At 43.8% G+C, this 26,414-nt stretch overlaps 2 protein-coding genes across 6 annotated transcripts in view; both read right to left on the bottom strand.

Moving 5' to 3' along the window:
• Nucleotides 1-17: 17 nt before the first annotated feature.
• Nucleotides 18-3,157, bottom strand: LOC146753920 (uncharacterized). The gene is made up of 6 exons (XM_085530399.1): nt 2,718-3,157; nt 2,356-2,449; nt 2,044-2,106; nt 1,709-1,795; nt 1,414-1,482; nt 18-1,323 (listed from the first exon to the last, which is right to left on the bottom strand). Exons 1-6 carry the CDS (start codon nt 3,051-3,053, stop codon nt 155-157), a joined length of 1,818 nt encoding a protein of 605 aa, XP_085386525.1. The 5' UTR covers nt 3,054-3,157; the 3' UTR covers nt 18-154.
• A 952-nt stretch (nt 3,158-4,109) lies between these two features.
• Nucleotides 4,110-26,414, bottom strand: part of KIF27 (kinesin family member 27) — a 36,482-nt gene continuing 14,177 nt past the window's right edge. For all 5 annotated transcript variants that reach the window (XM_015849202.3, XM_085530326.1, XM_085530325.1 and 2 more), the window contains exons 10-18: nt 26,201-26,406; nt 25,177-25,374; nt 24,696-24,806; nt 15,971-16,147; nt 15,143-15,358; nt 13,952-14,158; nt 13,134-13,332; nt 12,484-12,648; nt 4,110-6,141 (exon numbers count right to left, since the gene is read on the bottom strand). In XM_015849202.3, coding sequence (XP_015704688.2) covers nt 5,708-6,141; nt 12,484-12,648; nt 13,134-13,332; nt 13,952-14,158; nt 15,143-15,358; nt 15,971-16,147; nt 24,696-24,806; nt 25,177-25,374; nt 26,201-26,406 — 1,913 coding nt within the window. In that variant the 3' untranslated portion in view covers nt 4,110-5,707. The remainder of the gene's footprint in view (nt 6,142-12,483; nt 12,649-13,133; nt 13,333-13,951; nt 14,159-15,142; nt 15,359-15,970; nt 16,148-24,695; nt 24,807-25,176; nt 25,375-26,200; nt 26,407-26,414) is intronic.

Here is a 26,414-nt window from a genome sequence, read left to right as displayed (position 1 = left end):
TCTCACAACAATTGAGAGTCCGGTGTCCCATCCCACTGCAATGATGACTTTGGAGGATGGCTCTGTTCTGGAGGGGAGGGATGGAGCCGCTGCTGGTGCCCCTGGAAAGCTGCTGCTGCTGCATGGTGCTGGGGGGCCGGCGAGGAGCGCAGGGTTACAGGTAGCCGTACTTGTCAGCTATGGCCATGTCTACCTCCCGCTGCACTAGGAACTGCACGGGGCCGATCTTCATCTGCTGGGCCGCCCGCTGCCGCTCCTCCTGGGCCAGCCTCTTCATGCGCTCCCGCTCGGGCCGCTGCTCGGCTGTGATGGGCAGCGACTCCTTCAGAGCTGTGGGTAGCGCACGGCCACCCGCCCGGGGCCCCACGCAGGGCACAGAGTCCACGGGGCGCTGTGGCCGAGGCTGCTGCTGGTGCAGCTGTGGCTGTGGGTCCCTCTGCAGCAGTGAGCTCCTCCGTGGTGACGGGCGCAGGCAGCTCTGCACCGTCTTGGCAGTGTCCTCCTTCCGCGCCGTGCTGCCTGGAGGTGCCGGCACTGCCTTGTCTGGGCCCCTGTCTTGGGGCTGGAGGGCAGCAGGGCCGGCGCTGGGTGTGGGTTGGGGCTGCACAGAGGGTGGCCGGCACACCGGCCCCACCGCAGTCACTCTCTGCCCCAGTGGGTGCACGGCCTGGATGGATTCACACAGGTGCATGTACAGCTCGCTGGAAGTGCCCTCTTGCCCGCTGCTGCTGGCTCCTGTGCTGGCCCTAGACAGCTTCACTTGATGAGGGTGTTTGCAGCCTTTTCTTTCTTTTCTTTTCTTGCACAGTGGCAGCTTCCTTTTCTTGGCTGGAGCACTGCTGGTGGGCTGCTCCTGCTGGGAACTCTCCTCTTTCTGGAGGGTGTCAGCAGGTGCAGGTCGCTTGGCCCGCTTGGTGCTGCCCCTCTTTTTCTTATCTGCCACCCAGCAGATAACAGAGCCCAGTGATGGTGGCGAGTGAGTCTGAAGCACCTGGGGCTGCCTTGGCTGCACTTCCTCGATGGGCTGTGCAGTTTGGGCTGAGGGAGGTGTGGTGACAGCCAGGGTGGTCGGCAGCGGACTGAGACGGGCACTTGCTGGTGGCACGACAGGGCACAGCCGTGACAACCCACACTGCAGCTCAGACAGGAGCCCAGGGGACGGTGGAAGCCCCCAGAAGGGGTCAATGAGGGTCCTGCTAGCAGCCTTTGCCTCTGTGCTGAGCTCTGTGCTGTCCCAGGGGTTGTCAGGGAGCTCAGCAATGAAGCATCCTGGGGCAGGGCCGTTGGGCTTCTTGTGGGGGAACTCATCAGCTCTTGCCACGCCTGAAAATGCAAGATGATCACTGTTTGGGGGACTTCCCACACCCACTTGTGCAAACATACACCTGTGGGCTCTGCAGCCTCCAAACTCACCACTGGTCCAAGAGAACAAACCCTGAATGTCTGTGATGTCCTCCGGCACATCTGAGCTGGTCGCCACTGCTGGGAAAAGCAAGAAAATGCCAAAGGCTCAATGCCAGCTCTCCCGTACCATGTTCATCCCGTACCAAGGGATCTCTGCTGAATGCTGGGTTCCCATTACAGATCAGGATGGGAAAGGTAACTGTCAAGCCCAGGGATTAAGACCCCAAGAAAATACAATGACAGCAGTCCCAGGAAAGGACAGAAAGCCAAGCTAGAAAGACAGATGCCTGCTGTGTGTCTGTACCTCTCTTGGGTGCTGGGCCACACTCTGTGCTCCTCCCCTGGCTTTCTGCAAGGCTGCGCTTTGCTGGAAGGCTGCTTGCATCAGCTTCTGACACAAAGGAGACAAGAAAGACATGAAGAGCATCTCATTGGAGGAAGATCTGAGCATAGCCAACCACAAGCTTCTGGTCTTCAAGAGCACTTTCTTCAGTTTGCCTTTCTGCTGCCACAGCATTGTGCCCTTTCTGCAGTCAGCAGAGGTCTGCAGTGTCCTTTCTTCTACATCACGCACACTGCCCTTCATGCAGCCCTATTTAGGGGCAGGTACCCACACCACAGCTCACAAGAGCTTCTTACCCACGGGGGCTTTCCGTTTCCCCCCTTGTTCCTCACTGTTCCATGGACGCGCAGGCTCTGTCTCTACAACAACAGATCAGGTGTTGATTTCACAGATACCAGCAAGCAGCAGTAATACTGTCCAGTAAGCCCATGTCCCCCCAGAGAACAGAAGGATGCTACTTTGACAGCCCAAACACTATCTGTTTGCTCACTTCTCGCTGCTCCTTCCTGCAAATGTTAAGGTTTCTTGACATCCCCTGCAGCACTGCCCCCGCCCAGGTAATAGTCAAATACCTCCACACTTCATGACAGAGGGCTGAGGACACTCACGTTTGCCTGGCAGAAAGGACGGGTCGTCCCCATCGCGCCCCTCTGTGAGCTGAAAGGTGATGTTGGACCCCTGGCAGCCTGCTGGCTGCTTCTGAAGAGAGAAATGAATAAACATTGGAGGGAACGTGCAGCCACGATTTGCAGAGAGGTTCCAGATGGTGCCAGAGATGGGATATCAGAGTGCTGAGACATTATTTATCACTAAGGGAAAACACAGCCTGAGCCACATTCGTGCCATTAGCCCAGGTCAGCACAGAACCCGACCACTGATTGAGGTCACAAAGGACCAGTAGGGCTCCTCCCACTCCATCCCTTCCCTTAAAAGTGAGACAAAGGAAGAAGAACCAAGCAAAGAAACCCAGCCATACCTTTCCACTCACAGAGCAGAAATAGGAATAGCAGTCATCTCCGTGCTGAGACATGGCAGGTGAAGTCTCAGAGGAAGCTGAAGCTCCTGGGCTCTCTCCACAGGAACTTGCCCCGCTCTTGGAAAGAGCTGGCTTCACTCTTCCTAAGACTGCCTCGAACCCCGAAATCTCCTTTTGGACAGGAACCTTGCAGAAAGTGGCAACAGGTGAAAAACTGTCAGGAAGAAGCATTTTCCCAGCTTTCTTCTGCACCCAGCCATCTGTGGGGCAGTGAGGCACAAGTTGCTCTCTGTGAAGGCCGCACTCTCCTTCCTTTGTCATGTCTGACATGAAGCTGGGGACCCGGCAGCAGTTTTCCAGGGGAGGAATGACATTTCATCATCCTCACCGTAACATGGGATGGAATCTCAACAGTAACCCATTTCCCTGCAAACAGCTGCGCTGAGGGGCACCGCTGGAGCTGGGAACTCCTCCCCAGCACAGCTTTTCTGCTGAGACACCTCCCGGCAACCACCCAGCACCAAAACCAGCTCACCTGCTGGGCCTGCTCAGCCCAAGCTGTGCCCAGATAATGCACACGCCACTGCGCTGCTTCAGATGGGCTCTCACAGGGTGATCAGCTCCAAGGAGGGCCCAGAGCTCAGTCTGCGTGCAGACACTCGCCAGAGCACCAGCTCTGCTCACCAGCTGTGGCACAAACGCTCCCACCGGGCAACGGTTGTGACCTCAGCGAGTGTCTGCATCACTGCTGTGCTTTCATCATAGGCGAAGGCAACGGACTCCTTCTAGATCTAAATGGTAGGAAACCAATGCCAGGGTCATCCAGTAGGGTGGTTCACATCTGGGTCCGTGCCTCAGACACTGCAACTTCCACTGGTGCAGATTTTCACTTGTGCAGCATGCAGGCTCCTCTTTGTCAGTGGTGAAAATCCATAGCTAATGGTAGTGAGTATGTTGAAAATTAGTGTTTTGTAGCTGAGAATTTGCTGTATGAAGCAGTGTTCTTGTGCTCATTGTATCTATTGTACTTAGCATAGAAATAAATAGGAAGCATTACTTTTGGAACAACCTTTATGTGGCTCAAGACAATTCCTCTTCACTCAGAACAGCCCAGACAAACCAAAAGCTTGGACACCCATGCTCTAATGTGTCAGCAGACATCTACGACAGATTGTACTGTACTTTCTTAAATTTACCTTTGCTTACTTTACTTCCATCAAGAACAGGCTTTTCATTTCTGGAAACTTAACAACAAGACAAATTAATATTTATTTGTACAGTAGTGTGAGATATATGATAATGCACAGTATTATCCCTAAGCAGAAATTCTTTCAGTAATTCTTTCACTTAATGTGGAGATGCTGTAAATAACTACACATTATAAACTGCATTTACTTGTTTCTGTTTATTCCTTTTTGTCCACAAACATACACTAATATTTAACAGTAGTAAAACTATGTTGTCACTTCCATGAAAGTAAAAACAATCAAAAAAAGGCCTTATCTCACAGTTGAGCTGCAAAAGTGATAACTGCGAATGATGAAATCATCTGACTTGTTAAATGATTTATCTAACTGATTAGAATAAGATGTTTTGCAGTCAACAAGTAACATTTTAAATGTGCCACAAGACAAAAGGTCTATTTATCATGTTGCTAACGTCTTTGTCATACAGACAAATCTGTTCTCTGCTTGCAGAATGGAAAAATGCAGTTCTTTCTTTTCTATAGCCACGTGTGCTATACGCAACAACATGCCCAGACAACAGCAGAGTAAAAATTCTTCTGCTAAATATGTCTAATAATCCACAACACATCAAGCAGGACTGCTTGAAGTCCACTGCTGAAATAAAACTAAGCTTACTTTCAGATGTTCCTCTTTTTATGCAGGAGAAAGTTATGGATAGAAGTGTTAAATTCATTTCATTGTGGTCCTTCTGTTGTCTGCCTGCATGTTTGTGCAGCTGTTAAGTGTATGCTTCTGAGTGAACACAGTACACGTACAAAAAAGATTTGCTGCCTACCAGCAACAAACCAATGAATCTGTGTAGTCCTTGCTCTGAAGCTGATAAGAAATCCAAAGATCTGTGTTCTAAATGGACGGACACAAATAACAAGGACAAAGAAAATACTGTACTTGTTCATTTAGCTTCCCTAGAAGATGCTGGATTTGGTTCTTTTTTGTCTTTGTTTCTTTTTTTCCCCCCACTCAAGTAGTACAAAAACAAATGTCATGCATTGAGTTTCCGAACATTCAGTTGTTTAAAAGCCACAACAAACAAAATCATATGAAATAATTTCACAAATAGGCCATAACAACTATTTTGCAAATAAGATTTTTTTTGGGGGGGGGGGGGGGGGGAGGGGAAGGAGGGGGAAGTAAAACTTCTAGTTCATACAATAGGACTTTTAAATAATGGTAATTAAACAACATTAAGAAAAAATCACGTTCCTTTCAAATAACAAATTTATCTTGAGGCATCAATTTTGATCTCAGGCATGGTTTGCATGAAATGTATTTACAAAATGTTTACAGAAGTCAGTCATTATAATACTGGGCAAGACTCAGGAAACTGTATCTTCTAGCTATATCTTGAAATAAATTGTCTGTTTTTGTGTCCGACACTGGAGAGTAGAACGTTGCTCTAGGAAACCTAAATTACACAAGTACAGGGCACTTCACAGTGCAGTTTCTGAAAACATGTTTTTTACTTTCCAGATCAGTTGGAAAAAACATAAAATAATTTTTTCAGTGTTAAAAGGACTTCGAATCATATGCCCACAGATACCATGTTAGTGAAAATCTAAGATTCACTGAAACTATGTGAACATCACAAGTACCTGCTAGCCAGAAGAACCAAAGCGGAGTTATTCATTTATCCATGGCTGCTGTATAACAAGATCATCAAAAAAGAAATCTAGCAACATGTCTTCAGAAGCAACAGATATTAAAAATTCAATAAGGAGTAAGTATGTTTTAGTGATACTACTTTTTGTCCATTTCAATGGAATCTGGAGCAATAAAACTGACACCAGCTCCAAGGCTTGAACGCCTCAAAGATAATTCAGAAGGAGGGATATGACGTAACTCTCTACGAGATAGTTTTACAGAAGTTACTCCTTGAAACTGTGTTATGGTCTCTCTTCTCTGGATGACAGAAGGTAGATGAGACTGAGACTTCGAAGGCTGAGTTTCATCTTCTCCTAGTCTGTCATCAGCAATGTTTGATAAGCACTCTTTGCTGCATCCAAATTCAGATACATCTTCTCCAAGCTTGTACGAATTCTGCCGTGCTCTTAAAATATTTGTTCTCTCTACCTCTTTTATTTTTCCTGCCTGACTATAGGTTTTCAACTTGAATTCTTCAGATGAAACTTCTGCTTCATCGTGACTGGATGCCTTGTCACCAGCACTGTTACCTAAAACAAAATTTATCAGGAGATATGTAAGTCCAACTCTTCTGAGTATCTGACATCAGGAAATGTTAGTGAGCTGTCATGGTTTCACACCGTGCATAGCCTGTGGTGTGAAGGTCACCTAAAGGCACATTAATCTCACTTTTTGTCACAGAGTAACAGGACTGCAGAGGTGCAAGGAACCTCAAGAGATCTTTGAGTCTAATCCTCCTGCTAAAGCATAGATACATAGGTTGCAGAGGTAGGTTGTCTAGATAATATTTAATGTCTCCATAGAAGGAGACTCCACAACCTGTCTGGGCAACCTGTTCCTGTGCTCTGTCACCCTTACCATAAAGAAGCTCTTCTGCATGTTTGTATGGAACTTCCTTTGTTTAAGTTTTAGACCTTTGCTCCTTGTCCTATTACTACACACCACTGAGAAGAGCCTGGCTGCATGTAACTGCCTTACATCTGTCTTTGGGTATCTCTAAGCATTGATAAGAAGCCCTCCTCAGTCTTCTCTACCCCAGACTGAACAGACCCAGGTAATTCAGTCTTTTCACATACAGGAGATGCTTCAGGCCCTTTATCATCTTTGTGGGCTTCCACTGGACTCCTTCTAGGAGCTCCCTGTCTTTTTTTTGAACAGGGGAGCTTAGAACTGGATGCAGTATTCCAAGTGTGGCCTCACCAGGGCAGAGTAGAGGATGGCCATGACCTGCTGGCCATGGTATTTTTAATGCATCCTAGGATACCAGTGGATACCCTCTTGGCCGCAAGAGCACACTGCTGTCCACCAGAACACTCAGGTCCTTCTCTGCACATCTCAACTCCAGCTGGTCATTCCTTGACTTGTACAGATCATGCAGTTAATGCTCCCCGGGTGAAAGACTCCATACTTTCTCTTGTTAAACCTCATCAGTTCCTTTTTCTTTAAAAACATCAGAGGGAATTGCTTTCCTCTCACTCCATTACTTTCCTCTGACTCAGTGCTTGTAATACAAGCTTCATGATTCTAACTTGCAATGTAGGTAGTCAAAACAACTTAATGAAGACAGTCAAATAAAAAACTTCATCTTTTCAAAAGCAGTCTGCAATTACACTAACAGAACATAGAAAATGTATTCTGCAAATGTGACTTTAAATGTGACATAATTAAAAAAATTATTTTTAAAGCTCACCAATGTTTTTTTGTTTTTTTCAGTTACATTGTATTATGGCACAAAATGTATTCATATGAAAAGAAACTAAAAATAATTATACAAAAAGAAAGATCACTCCTTACTAATGCTGCAAACACATGTATCTGAAAAAGTTGGAAATTCAAATCCTTTCCCTTTTGCACTTCGCTACAGTTAGGCTAGGATGTATGCTTCTCCTCAGGGAAACATATCCAGAACTACATGCTTATTTATGTATTAAACACAGAATGATCTTTCTCATGCTCAATTACAATCCAGCCTCTAGAATATTTGTGTTCACGCCACCACAGTGTACTTCAAAGTAATTAACCTTATCTTGCCTTTGGGGCTGAACGTGAGAGAAGCATATATGATCAATATCTCTATGTCAGAATGCATAGCATTATGTCAAGTGGAAAGCAACAGAAGCATCAGTTAAGAGGAAGAACCAGTTATGCTGAGCTTTAAAAAGAAACACAGAGCCACTCTGCATGTCAGGTGGTGCTGGTACCATTGTGAGGTGTGAAATATCTGAGTATTTTTTTCTCATCCTCAAACAATGTTATTGCTGGTTTTGTGTTTTTGTTGTTGTTTACTTTTTTTCTTTCTTTAAGCACAGAATCTCATTAGAAAAGGTATCTTGTTACTACAGATGTCTTTTAGCCTTAACAAAGAGTACTTTATTACGTTACTTATAGTAGCTGAAAGTATGGAGCTCCTCATGGACAGCCTCACAATAAGTAACTTCTGTGAAATCAAGTGCTAGCAGCAGAGTTGAGCTAATTAAGGTTTTAAAATACTGACATCTGAAGTGTGGCATGCTACAAAGCTGTTAATTACCACGTCATTCACAGCCACTCAGGCAGCAAAATACCATTTTCTTCATAACAACAGTGATAAATATATATTAATAGATATAACTTAAATTATACTAGAATACAGAGAAAAGTGAACAAGAATGTAGAACACTGACTGATAAATAACACTGCTGCATTTGCAAGCCAAAGTTGTCTCTCCTTTGAAACTGGAGGAGATATAGAACATTCCTAGAGAATAATTAGTTCAGTGAAAATACAGTTTTTATGTCTATCTGATAAACACTGTGTGTTCACCACCCCTCAGATGGTATATGGACAACTGCAAAAGCATTTTAAGATAAAGTACTGTTATGGTTTTGCAATTTGGTTGGTGTTGGTATTCCACATCAGAACACCATGCTTCATAATGGGAGTAAAGGGGACAAGTTTTTTTTTCTGTGAACTGCCTTAATGAGCATGTGGGGTGGGGCACCGGAAGGGAAGTGAGGAAGGGGACGGCGTTGCTGGACCGGCTCCCTGCGAGGAGACAACGTGGTCAGACCTTCCTGCCTTCCACAGCTCCATCGGTGAGATTTGGGACTTGGTATTCTCTTTGTTGAGACTCTCTTGTTGTTGTTTAGTGTTATTAGGTTATTAAACTGCCATTCGTTCTCAGATCACCTTTTTCCTCCCTCATTTTTTTGTTAGACCTAATCGCAATCTCCCTTCCCTTCCCCGTCTCCCTAAACGCACGTGGCCGGGCCGCGCCGGGCCACGCCGCACTCTGCCGTACCCTGCCGCTAGAGAAAAGGGGGGGAGGGGGCTTTTGTTCCTGCTGCCCCGGGTTTTGTGCCCCTGTCCCGGAGTGAGCTCTAGAGAGAACTCCGTGACATTTTTGGTGGAGAATGCGGGCAGAGCTCAGGGCAATGTTTTGGGCAGTAATTAGGTGGTTTTTTTCAGCAGCCCTGTATGTAGGACTGATAGTCCGTAGGTTCCTGTGGTCCTGGCTTAAGGACTTCCTGATGTTGGGGGTAGGGGTAGATTTATTAAGCCGATGGCTGGCAGTGATAGAGATATCTGCCTGGCTCCCTTCCAGACTAACGAACATTACAGGCACCGTGCTTGAACTGGCTCACGAATGCTCTGAATTCCTTAAGTATGACTGGGGTGTCAATTGGAATACTGTGTTGTTAGTCTCTCTAATTGTAGTAGTTTACTATAAATTGCAGAGAGACTTGCAAAGAATAGTGCAGAGAGACTCAGGAAAAGGGCCAGAAGCATCGGGACCCCCAGTATCAGGTAGTCTCACCCCTGAACACCAGAGGGACCTTGGGAAATTAATAGAACCCCTGAGTGAGTGTGGGAGATCAGGGGGATCTCAGATCGAATGGCTTATGAAAAAGATAGAGAGTCTCGAGAATGAGATCCAAACCCTAAGGGGAAGGCAACAAGCTAATCCCAGCCGACCACAGGAAGCACCAGCATCAGTGTCAGTCGCCCCAGTGGAAGGCCAGAGATGGCAACGTGTGTCCTCACGTCTGGAACGGATGGAGGAAGTAGAGGAAGATCCGGGCGAGGGACCCTCCCCAAAACCACCAAGGAAGGCAATTCAGAAGACTAACAGACATGGAGAAGATAGTGACGATGAAGGCCAGAGATGGGAACGTGTGCCCTCACGTCTGGAACGGATGGAGGAAGTAGAGGAAGATCCTGGTGAGGGACCCTCCCCAAAACCACCGAGAAAGGCAACCCAGAAGACTAACAGACGCGGAGAAGATAGTGATGATGAGGGAAAAGTCACTGCTTCCTCTACTCGTAAACCTCTGAAAATTACTGAAATCCAAAGTGCGAGAAAGGAGTTTGCCCGACTCCCAGGTGAACGCCTTGTCACTTGGCTGCTCCGGTGTTGGGACAATGGGGCCTCCTGCATGTCCCTAAGCTGCGATGAGGCTCGTCAATTAGGAAACATTGCTCGAGACTCATCTATTGATAGAGGGATCAGCAGATGTCTCGATGGAGTTGCCAATCTCTGGGAGAGGATTCTATCAGCTGTAAAGGCAACCTGTCTTCTCAAAAATGATTTGGAGCCTGTACTGGAAAAATGGAGTACAGCTGATGAAGGTATCCAGTACCTGAGAGAAATGGCTGTGGCAGAAATGCTGTTCGATCCCACGTTTGTCCCTGGGGACCCAGAGGATCAACCATGACCCAGAAAAGGTGAGCGGTACTCCGGAAATATGCAAGAAACTCATACGGTCAGCACCAGTGAAGTATTCCAGTGTACTATTAACGAACTGTAACAGGTATGATGAGCTGGATAGGAGACCTGAAATTTTTTAGCTCATCCTTTCACTGCAAAATATCGAATACTCACTACTGCCACACCGTACCACCATCGCAGCCATCTGTAAAATGGTGGATAGAATGGACCAAATGGAGAGAAGACAGGACAACATGCAGAAGAGCTGGTCTGCGGCAAGGAACCACAGTGAACCTGTGGCAGTCTCAGCTGTCAGACGCAAACGCACACCTGTCCGAGTGAAGGACCGCAGTGAGCCTATGTCACGTGGTGCCATGTGGAACTACCTGCGTGACCATGGAGAGGACATGAAGAAGTGGCATGACGAACCCAATTTTGTACTGCGAGCACGGGTAAGAAAATTACAAAAGAGGTCAGCCACTACTGAGGTTGCCTCTACCGCTGCAGACAACCAATAGAGGGGCCCTGCCCTCAGCCAGGGGGGGGAGAGGGATAATAGAGTGTATTGGACTGTGTGGATTCGGTGGCCTGGCACATCAGAACCACAAAAATATAAAGCACTGGTGGATACCGGTGCACAGTGTACTCTGATACCCTCAGGTTTCGAAGGGACAGAACGGATACATATACATGGGGTGACTGGGGGTTCGCAGGAACTGTCTGTGTTGGAGGCCGAGATAAGCCTCACTGGTAGAGACTGGCAGAAACATCGTATAGTGACTGGCCAGGGGGCTCCTTGCATACCTGGAGGGGTGTTCAGTACACTTGGAATCGTTTGCCCCAGGGGTGGAAACACAGCCCGACCATCTGCCATGGGCTGATCCAAGCCACATTGGAACAGGGCGGTGCTCCAGAGCACCTGCAGTATATAGATGATATCGTTGTGTGGGGTGATACAGCGACGGAGGTTTTTAAAAAAGGAGAACGGATAATCCAAATCCTCCTGTCTGCTGGTTTCGCTATTAAGCGAGACAAAGTGAAGGGCCCTGCCCAAGAGATCCAGTTTCTAGGGGTGAAATGGCAAGATGGGCGTCGCCATAGAGTGGATCTATCACATCCCCTATCACGCACCAGCCGCTGGTAAGATCGAGCGCCACAACGGTTTGCTGAAAACCACGCTGAAAGCAATGGGTGGTGGAACATTTAAGAACTGGGAGAAACATCTAGCAGAAGCCACCTGGCTGGTAAACACCCGAGGATCAGCCAACCGAGACGGCCCTACACAGTCCAACTCCCTGCGTACCGTGGAGGGAGACAAGGTTCCTGTGGTGCATGTAAAGAATATGCTGGGAAAAGCGGTTTGGGTCCTTCCAGCCTCTGGAAAGGGGAGGCCCCTCCGTGGAACTGTCTTTGCACAGGGACCTGGGTGCACCTGGTGGGTGATGCAGAAGGATGGGGATGTTCAGTGTGTGCCACAGGGAAATTTGATGCTGGGGGAGTGCAGCCTGTGATTCCATGTGTGTATATATATATATATATATACAGATATATATATATCTGTATGTACATATGTAATGCATGTTAACTACTGTTCTGTTTATATGTTGATAAAAGTTAGGCATGATGTGATGATGTGTAATAAGGGGTGGAATGTTATGGTTTTGCAATTTGGTTGGTGTTGGTATTCCACATCAGAACACCATGCTTCATAATGGGAGTAAAGGGGACAAGTTTTTTTTTCTGTGAACTGCCTTAATGAGCATGTGGGGTGGGGCACCGGAAGGGAAGTGAGGAAGGGGACGGCGTTGCTGGACCGGCTCCCTGCGAGGAGACAACGTGGTCAGACCTTCCTGCCTTCCACAGCTCCATCGGTGAGATTTGGGACTTGGTATTCTCTTTGTTGAGACTCTCTTGTTGTTGTTTAGTGTTATTAGGTTATTAAACTGCCATTCGTTCTCAGATCACCTTTTTCCTCCCTCATTTTTTTGTTAGACCTAATCGCAATCTCCCTTCCCTTCCCCGTCTCCCTAAACGCACGTGGCCGGGCCGCGCCGGGCCACGCCGCACTCTGCCGTACCCTGCCGCTAGAGAAAAGGGGGGGAGGGGGCTTTTGTTCCTGCTGCCCCGGGTTTTGTGCCCCTGTCCCGGAGTGAGCTCTAGAGAGAACTCCGTGACAAGTACTTACATTTAGAGGGTGCAAGTTGTAGGTGGGATGACTCTCCAAGGAAGCTTTTCAGTTTCTTCTTCAGTTCTCTGCTGGTTTTCTTATAGAAAAATAACTCCTTTTCCAGTTGCTGGACTTTCACTTCATACTCTTTCAAGGTTTCTGCAACACATTCACCATCTTGTTCTAGGACAAGTAAAATCAGTTTCAGAATGAAACATCAATTCCTCTGTGTCAAAAATCAAGATGCCTACCTAGATAGAATATGTCCTGCATCTTGCTGATACATTGCTTTCTGTGCGTACATGTAAACTAGCAGATGATCAAAAAGGCCACATCAACCTCATTTGTAATTTTAATAGGAGAATTTAGAATATAAAGATTGGTGGGAATTTCAACTTTCCAATATCAGCAAATTCAATATGAATATATGACAATTATGGTAGTTTTTTTTTCAACTACTGTTTTTTCTTTTATGCAGGCACCTCATGTCAGTTCACCAGCATCCTATGTAATATCAGAATAGTAACAGCTAAAATGTATCTACCTCAGTTAGGGTTTTTGTTGTTATTTTTGTTTGTTTGTTTGTTTTCAGTTGAAATACAGTATTTCTCAATAGCAGCTAAATATAACACTGTACCATCCCTCTTTGAAAACAAGCAAACACACACCTGTGAAATGATGCAATATCAACTGTAGTTTTTTCTCATGTTCTTTGTGTTGTAGGGTCAGCTGCCTATCGCATTGCAACTTGATGTGTTCAAGTGCAGATTCTAATTCACGTATTACATTTTCCTGTTCTGTGACCTTCATTTCCTGTTCTTCAGTCTGCAGTTGTAACTTACGTTCAGTCTCACGCAGGCCAACAATCTAAGAAAGAAATACATTTATTTTATCTAAACATTTTAATAAAAGCATTTACGGTTCTGCTTAGTAGATTACTGCATACAAAACCTATTGTCTTTATCAGCTGTGAGCTCATACTGGAAACAGATATGAGTTCATTCTTCAGAAAGAAGCTTGGCACATTCTGACCACATGGACCAGTGCATTTTTTAATGCTCTGTGCAGAATTTAAACTGATATAAAAATGATTTCTTTTTTCTGGGAAAAAAAAAAAAAAGTTCTTCCAACTTGTGTATCACCCTCAGACAACCGCACAAAACAATTTTAATATGGCACCAATATTTAAGTATATTCCTACTTGAAAAGTTAGCACTACAGAGCAGTGTAAAAGAGCAAGGAAATTTCCAGATTTTAAAGACCTTTTAATCAGGTGACCTCAAATCAAGATATACAAAGTTAGCATCCTATTTATGTTATGGTAAAGATTCGAGATGCCTTGAGTTGACAACAGATGTATGTAACCTAAGCAGACTTTCCTGAAAACCTTGATAAATTGATTTTTGCTACTTGACATCATTTCATTTCATTACCTAGAACAGTAACAGATAACCAGATAAAATATTACTCATTAGCAAAAGCATACCTTGTTAAAATATCTGAAAAGGATAGCTCTGAGTTCAGCAGCAGACAAGGAAACTAATTTTCCTACTATGTTATCCTCACTATGTGAAAGGATTTGTGAAGAAGATCTCAGCAAGTGCTGTCGACTCTGAATACTTTCATTCTTGTAATCAATAGCAGCCTCCAGGGCTTCAATTCCTTCTTCCAATTGGAAAAGGGTATGTTCCTCCTGCAGAGAAACATGAATTTAATATGGTTAAATCTTCTTGAAAAGTACAAATTTAATCTTTGTATACACAAGACATGAACTTCATTCTTAAAAGTGAAATTAAATTTAAGAGCAAGGCAAACCAGTAGCAGTAGTACAGATAATGGAATGGGAAAAGTAAGAGGAAGAATAGAAATCTGGAACTTGTTTTTTCTTCTGCCCTCCAGAACAAACAATTGGTTTATCACCACAAAAGCATAAGTTTTATCCTCCCTTCATTCTCTCTCTCCACAGTCTGACTTCCACTAATATTTTTTGGCTGCACCAGTTTTCTGTCAGATTCATGAATGAATCAGATAAGTTAGGAGTTTTCTGACCCCAAACTGTCCAGAGAAGTGGTAGAATTGAATGGCCTGAAACACTACAGAAGATTCTGTGGAGTGAGATGAATAGGATTCTCTTCAGCACATCAACAGGTCATACACAGGCCCGCTCTGCTTCTCAAGACACAAAGCAAATCTCTATACTTTATTTAAATGTATGCTATACCTTCAACTTAATTATACTGATAACTCTAGTGTGGAACATCTACGCAACAAGGTTTATTTTCACTGTGATTCTATGGAGGCCATCAGGTAAGTTTGCTTTTTCACGAAATCCTTTTAAGTGAATCAAGGAATATCACAACTGGAATACTTTACTTTGTCAATGTCCTAACATTATAATAATTGCTTAGGATAAACTGATGTATGTCCAGTTCCATTACTTCTGATTTTATAATCCTTAGAGTAGTGGAATTTATCAAAGCACTAGGAAAAGCCTCTCTGAATATAAACTTTATTAGCTTGTATGAAAGTAGCACTACATAGCAGTATTGTAATAACAAAAATACCCAACTTCAGTTCCTTGGTTCTAGTTTACCTACTGTTGGGAGACTTAGGTCATGACAGGAATGTTTTACTACAGCCTAAAACCTATGAATTTATTTCAGGGGTGCCTACTTACTTCAGCTGACAGCACTTTACCCTCTTTCAGTTTCTCATCCACACTGTTTCTTCTTGTGAGCAGCTGATCTCTTTCCTTCTGAAGAACCCGGATTTTTTCCAGAATGTCTGTCCTGTCTTCAGTAGTGCTGCCCTGAAGCTGCAAACTTCTATCACACAATTCCTGGTCCAGCATACTTAAGCGAGAAGACAATTTCATACTATCTTTATTTAAAGCCTAAAAAATACCCAGAAACAGTAGGTATAAAATTGAGATACTCCTTTCAGAGGAAACAAATATGAGTCACTTTCCACAGTGAAAGGCTTGCTTCTTGCAATGGGACTCCATACAAACTGAGTAGCCAGCTATCATAAAAAGTTCTTAGAAGATGAAAGGAAGTGAGACCACTCAAATATGCAGTTTTCTACATACATTAAATGAGTCTTATTATATTTATTATTATAAATATAATAAATATAATTATATTTAAATTTCTATTTCTTTTCCTACTGATAAATAAAAAATGTGAAATTTATCTGCCATGTTCTCTAGTTTGCAGAACAATTTAGTCATTTTTAGATACCATTATTTAATGATCTGCAATAACAGTATTCCAGTATTCAATTTTTTGTTTTATTGTTGGAATCTGAGGACAAAATGTGAATAAAAGTGATTGTTCTGTATTATTCACATTTAAAATGTTGCTCAACCCACACCATAATTTAATGTCACTGCTAGAAGCTCGAATCACATGGCTTAAACCTCTCTGATCATCTGGTTGCCCTCCTTCTGCAGTCTTTCAGTCAAAGCTACAGCTGTGATGAGTTTCATGCCTTTTTCTTAAGTTACCTGGCTAGATCTCAGTTTCCTGATTTCAAGGTGGCTTTTCTCTTGTAATAATGCTTCTTTTTTGGCTACAATGGATTCTCTTTTCTTTAAGTCTTCTTCTAGTTCTGCTAATTGTCGGTGCTGCTGGAGAACTCTTTCCATTTCTTCATCCAGCCATTTCTTTTGCTCTTCTAATTTCTGTAATTTAAACAGAGATAAAGAGAGAGTTAATGAGGACTTATTTGGTCAGAATTTTATGATTCTGTTTTTTCATCTTTTAAGAGTAACTAATCAGCTGTATGAGAAAATGACGTTTGTCATGGTTTAATAATTTTGTAATTTTGCTATCAGTATTCCACATCATAACATCATATAAAGCATGAATAATTTTACTGAATCTGCTACTTACAGAAGAAAACTACATCTCCCAGAGAACAACACGATAGGTCACGGGACCTGGACTCTATATTAACTCGGTCGCAGACTAGACTGATTTCTCTTTCGAGTTCTGGTGTTCAGGGGAGTGTGTGGGAGCCTTCACCGTCTCGCCTAAATTTCACAGTAGGCCTCTTGGTTACGGGACTCATTCTCTCTCCTATTTTGCCTGATTCGTTAGCTCAATTTTCAATTATATTATATTATATTTTATTATCCTGTATTTCGATATAGTATTTTAGTAAATAAGTGTGCCTCCTTAGATCGTTGCTGCTGTTCTCTTTTCCTAATTAACTTTTTCCTTTCGGCCTAGGGCCCCCCGTGGGGTCCACGGCCCCTGTCACGGGTGCAAGTGGATTTTTCATTCAAACTGTGACAGATTTTGGTGGAGAATGCGGGCAATTTGAGTTGCTGTTTTTCTGTGTTTTCTTCTGTTGCTCTTTTAGCTTTTAACAGGGCTACAAGTTGTTTTTCTTTGTTAAGGAGCTATCTTAGGTTTGCGATTCTGCGCCTGCGAGCTTGACCTTGAAAGTCCAGGCGGACTGCCAATACTCCGGTTTATTTTATAAACACTACTGAGCTTTGCGTTTTTAACTTTTTTTTTTCTCTCTATTAAAAAAAAAAAAAAAAAAATGTTCTCTCTACTAAGTTGGCTTTATAAGGTACTGCATTTCATTAGTTCCTCTTTTATGATGCTCCAAACATATTGGACCATGTTTAAGCTAGCCCATTTTACCTATGAAGTTATAGGAATGTATTATAGATTGAAAGCATGGTTAGCAACGCTTACTTCGTATTTGCATGCAGCTCCAGAGGGAGCAACTAATGCAACTAATGCAACCAATAGTACGGAAATGGTGGTTTTTGAGCGTGCTCTTCCTTTTTTCTTTGCATCCTTTAAGCAGTCTTCGACTGACCAGTTGTCCCAGTGGACCACACTGTCAATTGTATTAATCTCCCTGAATTTACTGTTGGTTATAGTAGTGATCTCACTCAGTATCTGGATTTATAACCTCAGGAGGAAGTCTTCCCTAGAATTAGAGAATACTGAGTGGCAGGGAGTGTGGAGAGACTTTGGAGAGACTTTTAGAAGACAGACATCTTTAGTGTCGTGGAGCTTTACTCCTGAACACTTAAAGAATCCCAAGAGTTTGACCGCATATTTGAGACAGGAATGTTGTGGCTCAGGCAGATCTCAGGAGGCACAAATGACTTGGGGCCTAGCTAATGCTTATCGGGCCTTATTTAATACCATTTCTGAGAGGGAAGTTTTTGATGCTGAGAGAGGGAGTCTCAGGGCTGAGAATGAGAGTCTCCTTGATGAGAGAAATAACCTCCTACAACAACGAGACACATATTGGTATGAGAAAGAATCCCTGCAATCCAAACTGAACACTCTTCAGTCCGAGCACAACGCTTTCCAGTCCGAGCACAACGCTCTCCGGTCTGAGCACAACGCTCTCCAGTCTGAGCACAACGCTCTCCGGTCCGAGCACAACGCTCTCCAGTCCGAGCACGGCACTCTCCAGTCCGAGCACAACACTCTCCGGTCCGAGCACAACGCCCTCCAGACTGAGAATAGCTGCCCCCAGTCTGAGCGCAACATTCTCCCATCGGAGCGTGACACCCTCCAGACTGATTACAACGCCCTCCAGTCTGAGCACAACATCCTCCAGTCCGAGTGTAACACCCTCCGATCTGAGCGAGACGTCCTCCGGTCCATGTTCAGCGACCTCAAGGTTCAGTTCGATGCTATCAAGATCAATCGTAACAACCTCCAGACCATGTACGATGCCGTCCAATCTGAGCGCAACACACTCCAGTTCAAACACGACGCGCTCCAGTCCGGGTTCGACACAATTCAGTCCAAGTACAATGCCCTCAGGGCTGAGTTCGACACCCTGGAGTTCGAGCGCGATCTCCTCCGATCCAAGCTATGCACCCTCCAGTCCAAGGGGAACATCCCCAAGTCTGAACCGTATGTACCACACCTTGACCAACTACCAGGGGCACCAGATACAATGTTGGTTGCCCCTGTAAGAGGGCGAAAAATAAAACAATTTTCAACTCAGTTAGAGAAAATGCAGAAGGAGTTAGAAGAGCGGAGGGAGTTAGGAGAGCAGGACTCAGGAGAGCAGGGGGACTCAGGAGAGCAGGGGGAGTCAGAAGACCAGAAGAAGTTGGAGGAGCAGAGGATGTTAGAGGAGCAGAAGAAGTATGAGGAGCAGAGGAAGTTAGGAGAGAGAAAAAAGAAGGAGGGTTACCTGGAGGAAATAATACAAGAGTCAGAGTCAGATAAAGAAGAGGAGCCAAAAGTTAGATTTTCTTTACGAGAATTTCTCGAGTCCAAACTTATAGATGGGGCAGCCTCATCAACACAGTTGCCACCATCAACACCTGGGACTCTTGATAGAGCAAAAGGTGAGCAAAGTATTACGACCATTATTGATAGATCTTTAAAACTGAGTGAAATTCGGGATCTAAGAAAGGATTACACACGTCAACCAAAAGAACATATGGTCACTTGGTTACTTCGATGCTGGGACAATGGTGCCAGCAGTGTGTGGCTTGATGGCAATGAAGCTCGCCAACTGGGTAGCATTTCCAGAGATGCACGTGTGGACAGAGGTATTGGCACATGCCAAGATCAGTCCTACACCCTCTGGAAGCGGATGTTGATAGCGGTAAGAGATAGATTCCCCTTTAAATGGGACTTGGAGCCTGAGAAAAGGAAATGGACTGATATAGAGAAAGGCATCCAAACTTTGAGAGAAAATGCTCTGGTGGAAATGCTATACAGCTCCCACTTCAACCGCAATGACCCGAACCAATTACATGATCCTGAGATAGTCCGTGTACCACGACAAATGTGGCATGACTTTACAAGGGCTGCTCCAGAAAAGCATGCCAGTGCACTTGCATTAGTATAATGGCCAAGGAGAAAGGAAACCCCTTGTTAATGAACTAATTGCTAAACTTCAGGAGCTTGAATTATTTATAAGCACTACAGAAGTTAATCGTTATACTTCAGCCATTGTCAAAATAGCTGAAAGGTTAAACAGAATGGAGGGAACACAAAATGATATTATTGACATGTTGACTAACATGCCTGATGTAGATGGATCCATGGTGGTACCAGATGATGGGGACCAGGATTCCCACGATCGCCTATTGAAAAAGCTAAACAACATGAGTTCCTCTCGACCCGTATCATCGAAAATCTCAACCATAAAAAAGAGAGGTCCTCATATTCAAGCAAATGACAACAATAAGACACCCCGTATTCAAGCAAATGACAACGGTAAGACCATACGTTTTGCTTTGTTGTATTTCTTGAGTAATCATGGGGAGGATATAAAGAGGTGGTATAATTCATCCACTTCTGCACTTCAGGCACGAGTGAAAGAATTACAGTACAAAACAACCACCAAGGTGAACTCTTCCAAAAGGGGGAAAGTTCCAGTTGCTGCAAGCCACCGAGGTAAACAATAGAGGGGCCCTGCCCCCAGCCAGGGGGGGGAAAGGGACAACAGAGTATACTGGACTGTGTGGATTAAGTGGCCTGGCACATCTCAACCACAGAAATATAAAGCTTTGGTGGACACTGGTGCACAATGCACCCTAATGCCCTCAAGTCACCAAGGGACACAACCAATATATATCCATGGAGTGACTGGGGGTTCTCAAGAATTGACTATGTTGGAGGCCGAAATAAGCCTCACTGGTAAAAACTGGCAAAAGCACCCTATTGTGACTGGTCCAGAGGCTCCATGTATACTGGGAATCGATTACCTTAGGATGGGACATTTTAAGGATCCCAAGGGGTATTGATGGGCCTTTGGGATAGCTGCTGTTAACACAAACGGCGTTAAGCAGTTGTCAGCTTTACCTGGTCTGTCAGATGATCCTTCTGCTGTGGGGTTGCTCCAGGTAAAAGACCAAGAGGTACCAATTGCCACCAAAGTGGTTCACAGACGGCAGTACCGCACCAATAGGGACTCATTGCTCCCCATTCACAAGCTAATTCGCCAATTAGAAAATCAGGGAGTGATTAGCAAAACTCACTCGCCTTTTAACAGCCCCATATGGCCAGTGCGTAAAACCAGTGGGGAATGGAGGCTGACTGTAGATTACCGTGCCCTGAATGAAGTCACACCTCCATTAAGTGCTGCTGTACCAGACATGCTAGAACTCCAGTATGAACTGGAGTCAAAAGAAGCTAGGTGGTATGCCACCATTGACATTGCTAATGCCTTCTTTTCCATCCCATTGGCTGCAAAATGTAGGCCACAGTTTGCTTTTACCTGGAGAGGTATTCAGTATACCTGGAACCGTTTACCTCAAGGGTGGAAGCACAGCCCAACAATTTGCCATGGATTGATCCAAGCTGTCTTGGAACAGGGTAATGCTCCTGAGCACTTGCAGTATATTGATGATATTGTAGTGTGGGGCCATACAGCAGCAGAGGTTTTCCAGAAAGGAAAACAGATAATCCAAATTCTTTTGCAAGCTGGTTTTGCCATTAAGAGCAGCAAGGTGAAGGGGCCTGCCCAGGAAATCCAGTTCTTAGGTATAAAATGGCAAGATGGACGTCGTCACATCCCAGCAGATGTGATTGACAAAATCACTGCTATGTCTCCGCCCACCAACAAAACAGAGACCCAATCTTTTCTGGAAGTAGTGGGCTTTTGGAGAATGCATGTCCCAAACTACAGCCACATAGTGAGCCCCCTCTATCAGGTAACACGGAAGAAGAATAATTTCTCATGGGGTCCTGAGCAGCAGCAGGCTTTTGAGCAGGTAAAACAAGAGATAGCCCGTGCCGTGGCCTTGGGGCCGGTACGGACGGGACAGGATGTGAAGAACATCCTCTACACTGCTGCTGGAGTGAAAGGTCCCACCTGGAGTTTGTGGCAAAGAGCCTCAGGAGAGACCCGAGGCCGACCCCTAGGATTCTGGAGTCGAGCATATAAAGGGTCTGAGGAGCGCTACATTCCGACTGAGAAGGAGATCTTAGCCGTGTATGAGGGGGTTCAGGCTGCTTCTGAAGTAGTTGGGACAGAGGTTCAGCTTCTTCTAGCACCTCGCTTGCCAGTAATAAACTGGATGTTTAAAGGACAGGTTCCCTCCACCCATCACGCTACTGATGCCACTTGGAGTAAGTGGATTTCATTAATTACTCAACGAGCTCGAATGGGAAAACTCAGCCGTCCTGGAATTCTAGAAGTGATCATGGACTGGCCTGAGAGTAAAAAAATTGAAAAACCACCTACAGAAGAGGTATCACGTGCTAAAGAGGCACCACCATACAATGAGCTACCAGAAAACGAAAAGAAATTTGCCCTATTCACAGATGGATCATGTCGTATTGTAGGGAAGCATCGCAGATGGAAAGCTGCTGTATGGAGCCCCCCCTACACGACAAGTTGCAGAGGCCACTGAAGGTAAAGGAGAATCAAGTCAATTCGCAGAGGTAAAGGCTGTTCAGCTGGCTTTAGATGTGGCTGAACGGGAGAGGTGGCCAATGCTTCATCTTTATACTGATTCATGGATGGTGGCAAATGCCTTATGGGGGTGGTTGCAACAGTGGGAAGATGATAATTGGCAACGAAAGGGTAAACCTGTTTGGGCTGCTGAACTGTGGAAAGACATTGCTGCCCGAATAAGGAACATTGTTGTAAAGGTGCGCCATGTAGATGCTCATGTGCCTAAAAGTAAGGCTACTGAAGAACATAAAAACAACCATCAGGTTGATCGAGCTGCTAAAATTGAGGTGGCTCAAATAGACTTGGACTGGCAGAACAAGGGTGAATTATTCCTAGCTCGGTGGGCCCACGAGACTTCAGGTCATCAAGGAAGGGATGCGACATACAAGTGGGCCAGAGACCGAGGGTGGACTTAACTATGGACGCTATTGCTCAAGTTATTCATGATTGTGAAACATGCGCCATAATTAAACAAGCCAAGAGGATGAAACCTTTTTGGGGGGAAGGGCGATGGCAAAAGTATAAATATGGAGAAGCATGGCAGGTTGACTATATCACCTTGCCATGATCTCGCAATGGTAAGCGTTATGTACTCACCATGGTAGAAGCAACCACTGGGTGGCTCGAAACATATGCAGTACCCCATGCTACCGCCCGAAACACCATATTAGGGTTGGAAAAGCAAATCCTGTGGCGGCATGGCACTCCAGAAAGAATTGAATCAGATAATGGGACCCATTTTAAAAATTCTCTTGTAACCACTTGGGCCAAAAATCATGGCATTGAATGGATTTACCATATTCCCTATCATGCACCAGCTTCTGGTAAGATTGAACGATTCAATGGGTTGTTGAAAAGTATGTTGAAAGCAATGGGTGGTGGAATGTACAAAAACTGGGAGAACCATTTAGCAGAAGCCACCTGGTTGGTCAACACTCGAGGATCTAGTAATCGTAATGGTCCTAACCAATCCAGCTCCCTACGTACCGTGGAGGGAGATAAGGTTCCTGTAGTACACATAAAGAGTGTGTTGGGGAAAACAGTTTGGGTCCTTCCAGTGTCTGGAAAGGGCAAACCTCTCCAGGGCACTGTCTTTGCCCAGGGACCTGGGTGCACGTGGTGGGTGATGGACAAAAATGGGAATGTCCAATTTGTACCACAAGGGAATTTGATGTTGGGGGAGTGCAGCCAATGATTTTCTTGTAGATATATAGGTAGAATCTCAGAAAATATTTGATGAATGTCCAATTAGGTACAGGGCTTAAGATAGAGTGGATTAATGTTAAGGAAACACTTTTTTTTTTTCTATATACCTTAATTAGGCATTCTGTAAGCAAGTTTTCCATCTGGACTCTATATCGTGCACTGGCCATGCATGTGTAGAGTACACATGGAAAGAAGTATAAGTCAAAAGGAAATCTGCTGTGGTGGCTGGGAAAGGATGAGTGCACCTTAATGTGGGGGACGCCCTACTAGCACTACCTTTCTCCTCTACCGCTGACATGTCTTCCTTTTTTTCTGGCAGTTTTGCCATTTTTTCTCAAAATTAATAAATAGTAGGTTAGGTTACAGAGTTTTGTTCTCAACTTAGGGATTTGTATGGAATAAATATAAATTGTTGAGACAATAAGGTTGCTGATTATTCACAACTATATGTATGAGTGTGTATGTATGTATAAACATAATGTAATGATGTAGAATAAGGGGTGGAATGTCATGGTTTAATAATTTTGTAATTTTGCTATCAGTATTCCACATCATAACATCATATAAAGCATGAATAATTTTACTGAATCTGCTACTTACAGAAGAAAACTACATCTCCCAGAGAACAACACGATAGGTCACGGGACCTGGACTCTATATTAACTCGGTCGCAGACTAGACTGATTTCTCTTTCGAGTTCTGGTGTTCAGGGGAGTGTGTGGGAGCCTTCACCATCTCGCCTAAATTTCACAGTAGGCCTCTCGGTTACGGGACTCATTCTCTCTCCTATTTTGCCTGATTCGTTAGCTCAATTTTCAATTATATTATATTATATTTTATTATCTTGTATTTTGATGTAGTATTTTAGTAAATAAGTGTGCCTCCTTAGATCGTTGCCGCTGTTTTGTTTTCCTAATTAACTTTTTCCTTTCGGCCTAGGCCCCCCCGTGGGGCCCACGGCCCCTGTCACGGGTGCAAGTGGATTTTTCATTCAAACCGTGACACGTTCCTGATCTTATCACTAAATCTGAAACAAAATTTTGATTCTGGATAATACAGAAATTGGGCTGACTTAAAAGGAGGCTCAGCAATGTTATATTGCTATATCTTATTTAAACAATTTTTTACCAGATGCCTTTTCCTATCATCAGGTACATAAACTGGTGCCCTATATATAAAGAGACCAACAAGGTTAGTAAGTTGGCTTGAGAATTCAGCTAGCTCTTCTTCACTCCATTATAGTTGCCCCTAGGACTAATTATTTGAGGAAAGATGTTAAGTGAAGAAACCAAAATGCTGGAAGACAGAAAAAATGAATCTAATCCTGCTCAAAGAAGTTTCTTCTGGAGTAATAGCCTATCAGTGGATATAATAATAGTATGTCTAAAAAGCTACTATTATTTCAGTTGGTTTTAAAAGTTGTTTTTATCTTTAAAGACTTTTGATAATTCGTGAAATTCTTGCATCTTGGTGCCCAGATCTGAAATAATGCAGGTAGCACTGCTGCTGCAGAGAACACCTATTATTCTACCAGAAAGACTAGGGATGAATAAAGACTTTTTTTTTTTTTTTTTTTTTCAGTTTTCAGCACCCACAAAGACTTAGAGAATATTAACTACCTCTGACTTCTGTGAAGTTCCTGCAGAGTTATTCCTCTTTTTAAATGCAGCAATCTCTTTATCTTTAAGTGTAAGAATCTTCTGTTGTTGCTCCATCTTAAGCTGTAGTTCCTAAGAACAAATAAAAACAAAACAAAAACAAACAAACAAACAAAAACAAAAAGAAACAAACAAAAAGTCTGTCTGCCTCAGCCTGTTTTTAAACACATTCTATGGCAGAATCTACACAAGTATGTAAACTGAAATATCAACCCTAGAATTACATGTAAAACTATGACTCTAGGCTACACATCACATAATAATAAGGTGAATAGAAGATTTCTGTCAAAATACTTATATGCAGTTTCTTCAGTGAATTTGTCAATGAAGTGGATACATAGAACTATATAAAATCTGGTAGTACAGTGCATTGTTTCTGGGAAAAGAGAGGCAAAATTGGCTGATCTCATTCTTTGTTACACAGAAACAGAAATAGTCCTACTTTAATTTGTTGTTGGTCTCGCTGAATCTCTGTTTCTAGTTGCTTCTTTTTTTCACTCTCCTCATGCAGTCTTTTCTCTAGCAAGGTCTGCTGATGCTTCATCTGAACGATGTTTTGCTCAAGTTCTGTTGCTCGTTTTTCACTTTGGTTAGATAACGAAGCCAGTTTCTTAGAGTCTTGCTTCTTTTTCTGTAAGGCCTGAATGTTCATGGCAAAATTCATCTTAGTAGCAAGAAAACTTAAAACTATAATGTGACTCGCGTTTATTTCACTGAGTTCAGACAGTCAGCAAGACTTACTAAATTTTACCACAATAATCACTCATTATTTCTGTGGTTTCTAATGCTTCTGGTAAAATCAGCAAATGCAGAACTAATCTGAAGCAGCACAAAAAGGCACAGATATGGTTCATACTTGATAACACAATTAAGGTAGTGAAGCAACAGCTTCACAGCAACAGAAGCAACAGCTCAGGATAATGTGCAAACATATAAAGGTTTATCAAGGCTCTGGTCCTGAACTCAGGTAAATAAGCCAGTTAGCATTTTATGAGCAGTGCTTGTCTGGCCTCCCATTCTAGGACCAAGAGACGTGGAGTGCTTCAGCTGGCCCACAAGAGAACTTAAAATTAATTACTGGCAGATACTGAATCTGGTATTACAAACACATAATCACAAACCATCATGATGACCTGCTTAAACATAGAGTTTATACCCTATTTCCAAAAAGCAGCAATTTTATTTACAGAAGCTAATAAAATTGAAGTAACCTACTTGTGTACGTTCTTGTATGATACTGCAGAGTGGTGTCTAGGTTATTTCATACCATCCAATTCTTTTTAAGAGGAATGCACCTAACTACATATTTGTTAAGTAGCATTAAGTATGTTGTAACATTTTCATTGGCTACTTCAACCAGTGTTAGCTGCGTAAAGCTTGTGAGAATTTCACAAGCAGACAGTTAAGATTTTAAAGATGATATTTAAACAAGCATTTGTAAATCCTAATGGTCATGTCAGAAATACCTGCACTTTCAACTTAGCTGCATCCATCTTCTTCCGAAACTCTTTTTGTAGCCTGGCTTTCTCTGGAATGTCTCTCAGCTCCTTACTCTCCAGCTCTTGAAGCTGCTTTTGTGTTTCAGCCAGTTCTGTTTTGGCCTGCTCAGATTCTTTATCCAGTTTAGATATCTTCAGAGTATATTGCCTGCTTACAGACTGTGCATCCTTACCTTAAAGA

The sequence above is a fragment of the Coturnix japonica genome, chromosome Z (assembly GCF_054131305.1).
Source record: "Coturnix japonica strain WE chromosome Z, WE-NBRP24, whole genome shotgun sequence".
In the NCBI taxonomy this organism is placed as follows: domain Eukaryota; kingdom Metazoa; phylum Chordata; class Aves; order Galliformes; family Phasianidae; genus Coturnix; species Coturnix japonica.
Note: the sequence above shows the minus strand (reverse complement) of the source record. Positions and strands in the feature narration are given on the sequence as shown.

What these genes read in the sequence shown, in the direction of transcription:
- LOC146753920 (XM_085530399.1), bottom strand. Translation starts at nt 3,053, where the DNA reads ATGTCAGACATGACAAAGGAAGGAGAGTGCGGCCTTCACAGAGAGCAA. An exon ending in GTCCTTTCTGCCAGGCAAAC is followed by an intron (nt 2,107 to 2,355) that starts GTGAGTGTCCTC and finishes CTGTTGTTGTAG; the next exon opens with AGACAGAGCCTGCGCGTCCA. An exon ending in GAAACGGAAAGCCCCCGTGG is followed by an intron (nt 1,796 to 2,043) that starts GTAAGAAGCTCT and finishes CCTTTGTGTCAG; the next exon opens with AAGCTGATGCAAGCAGCCTT.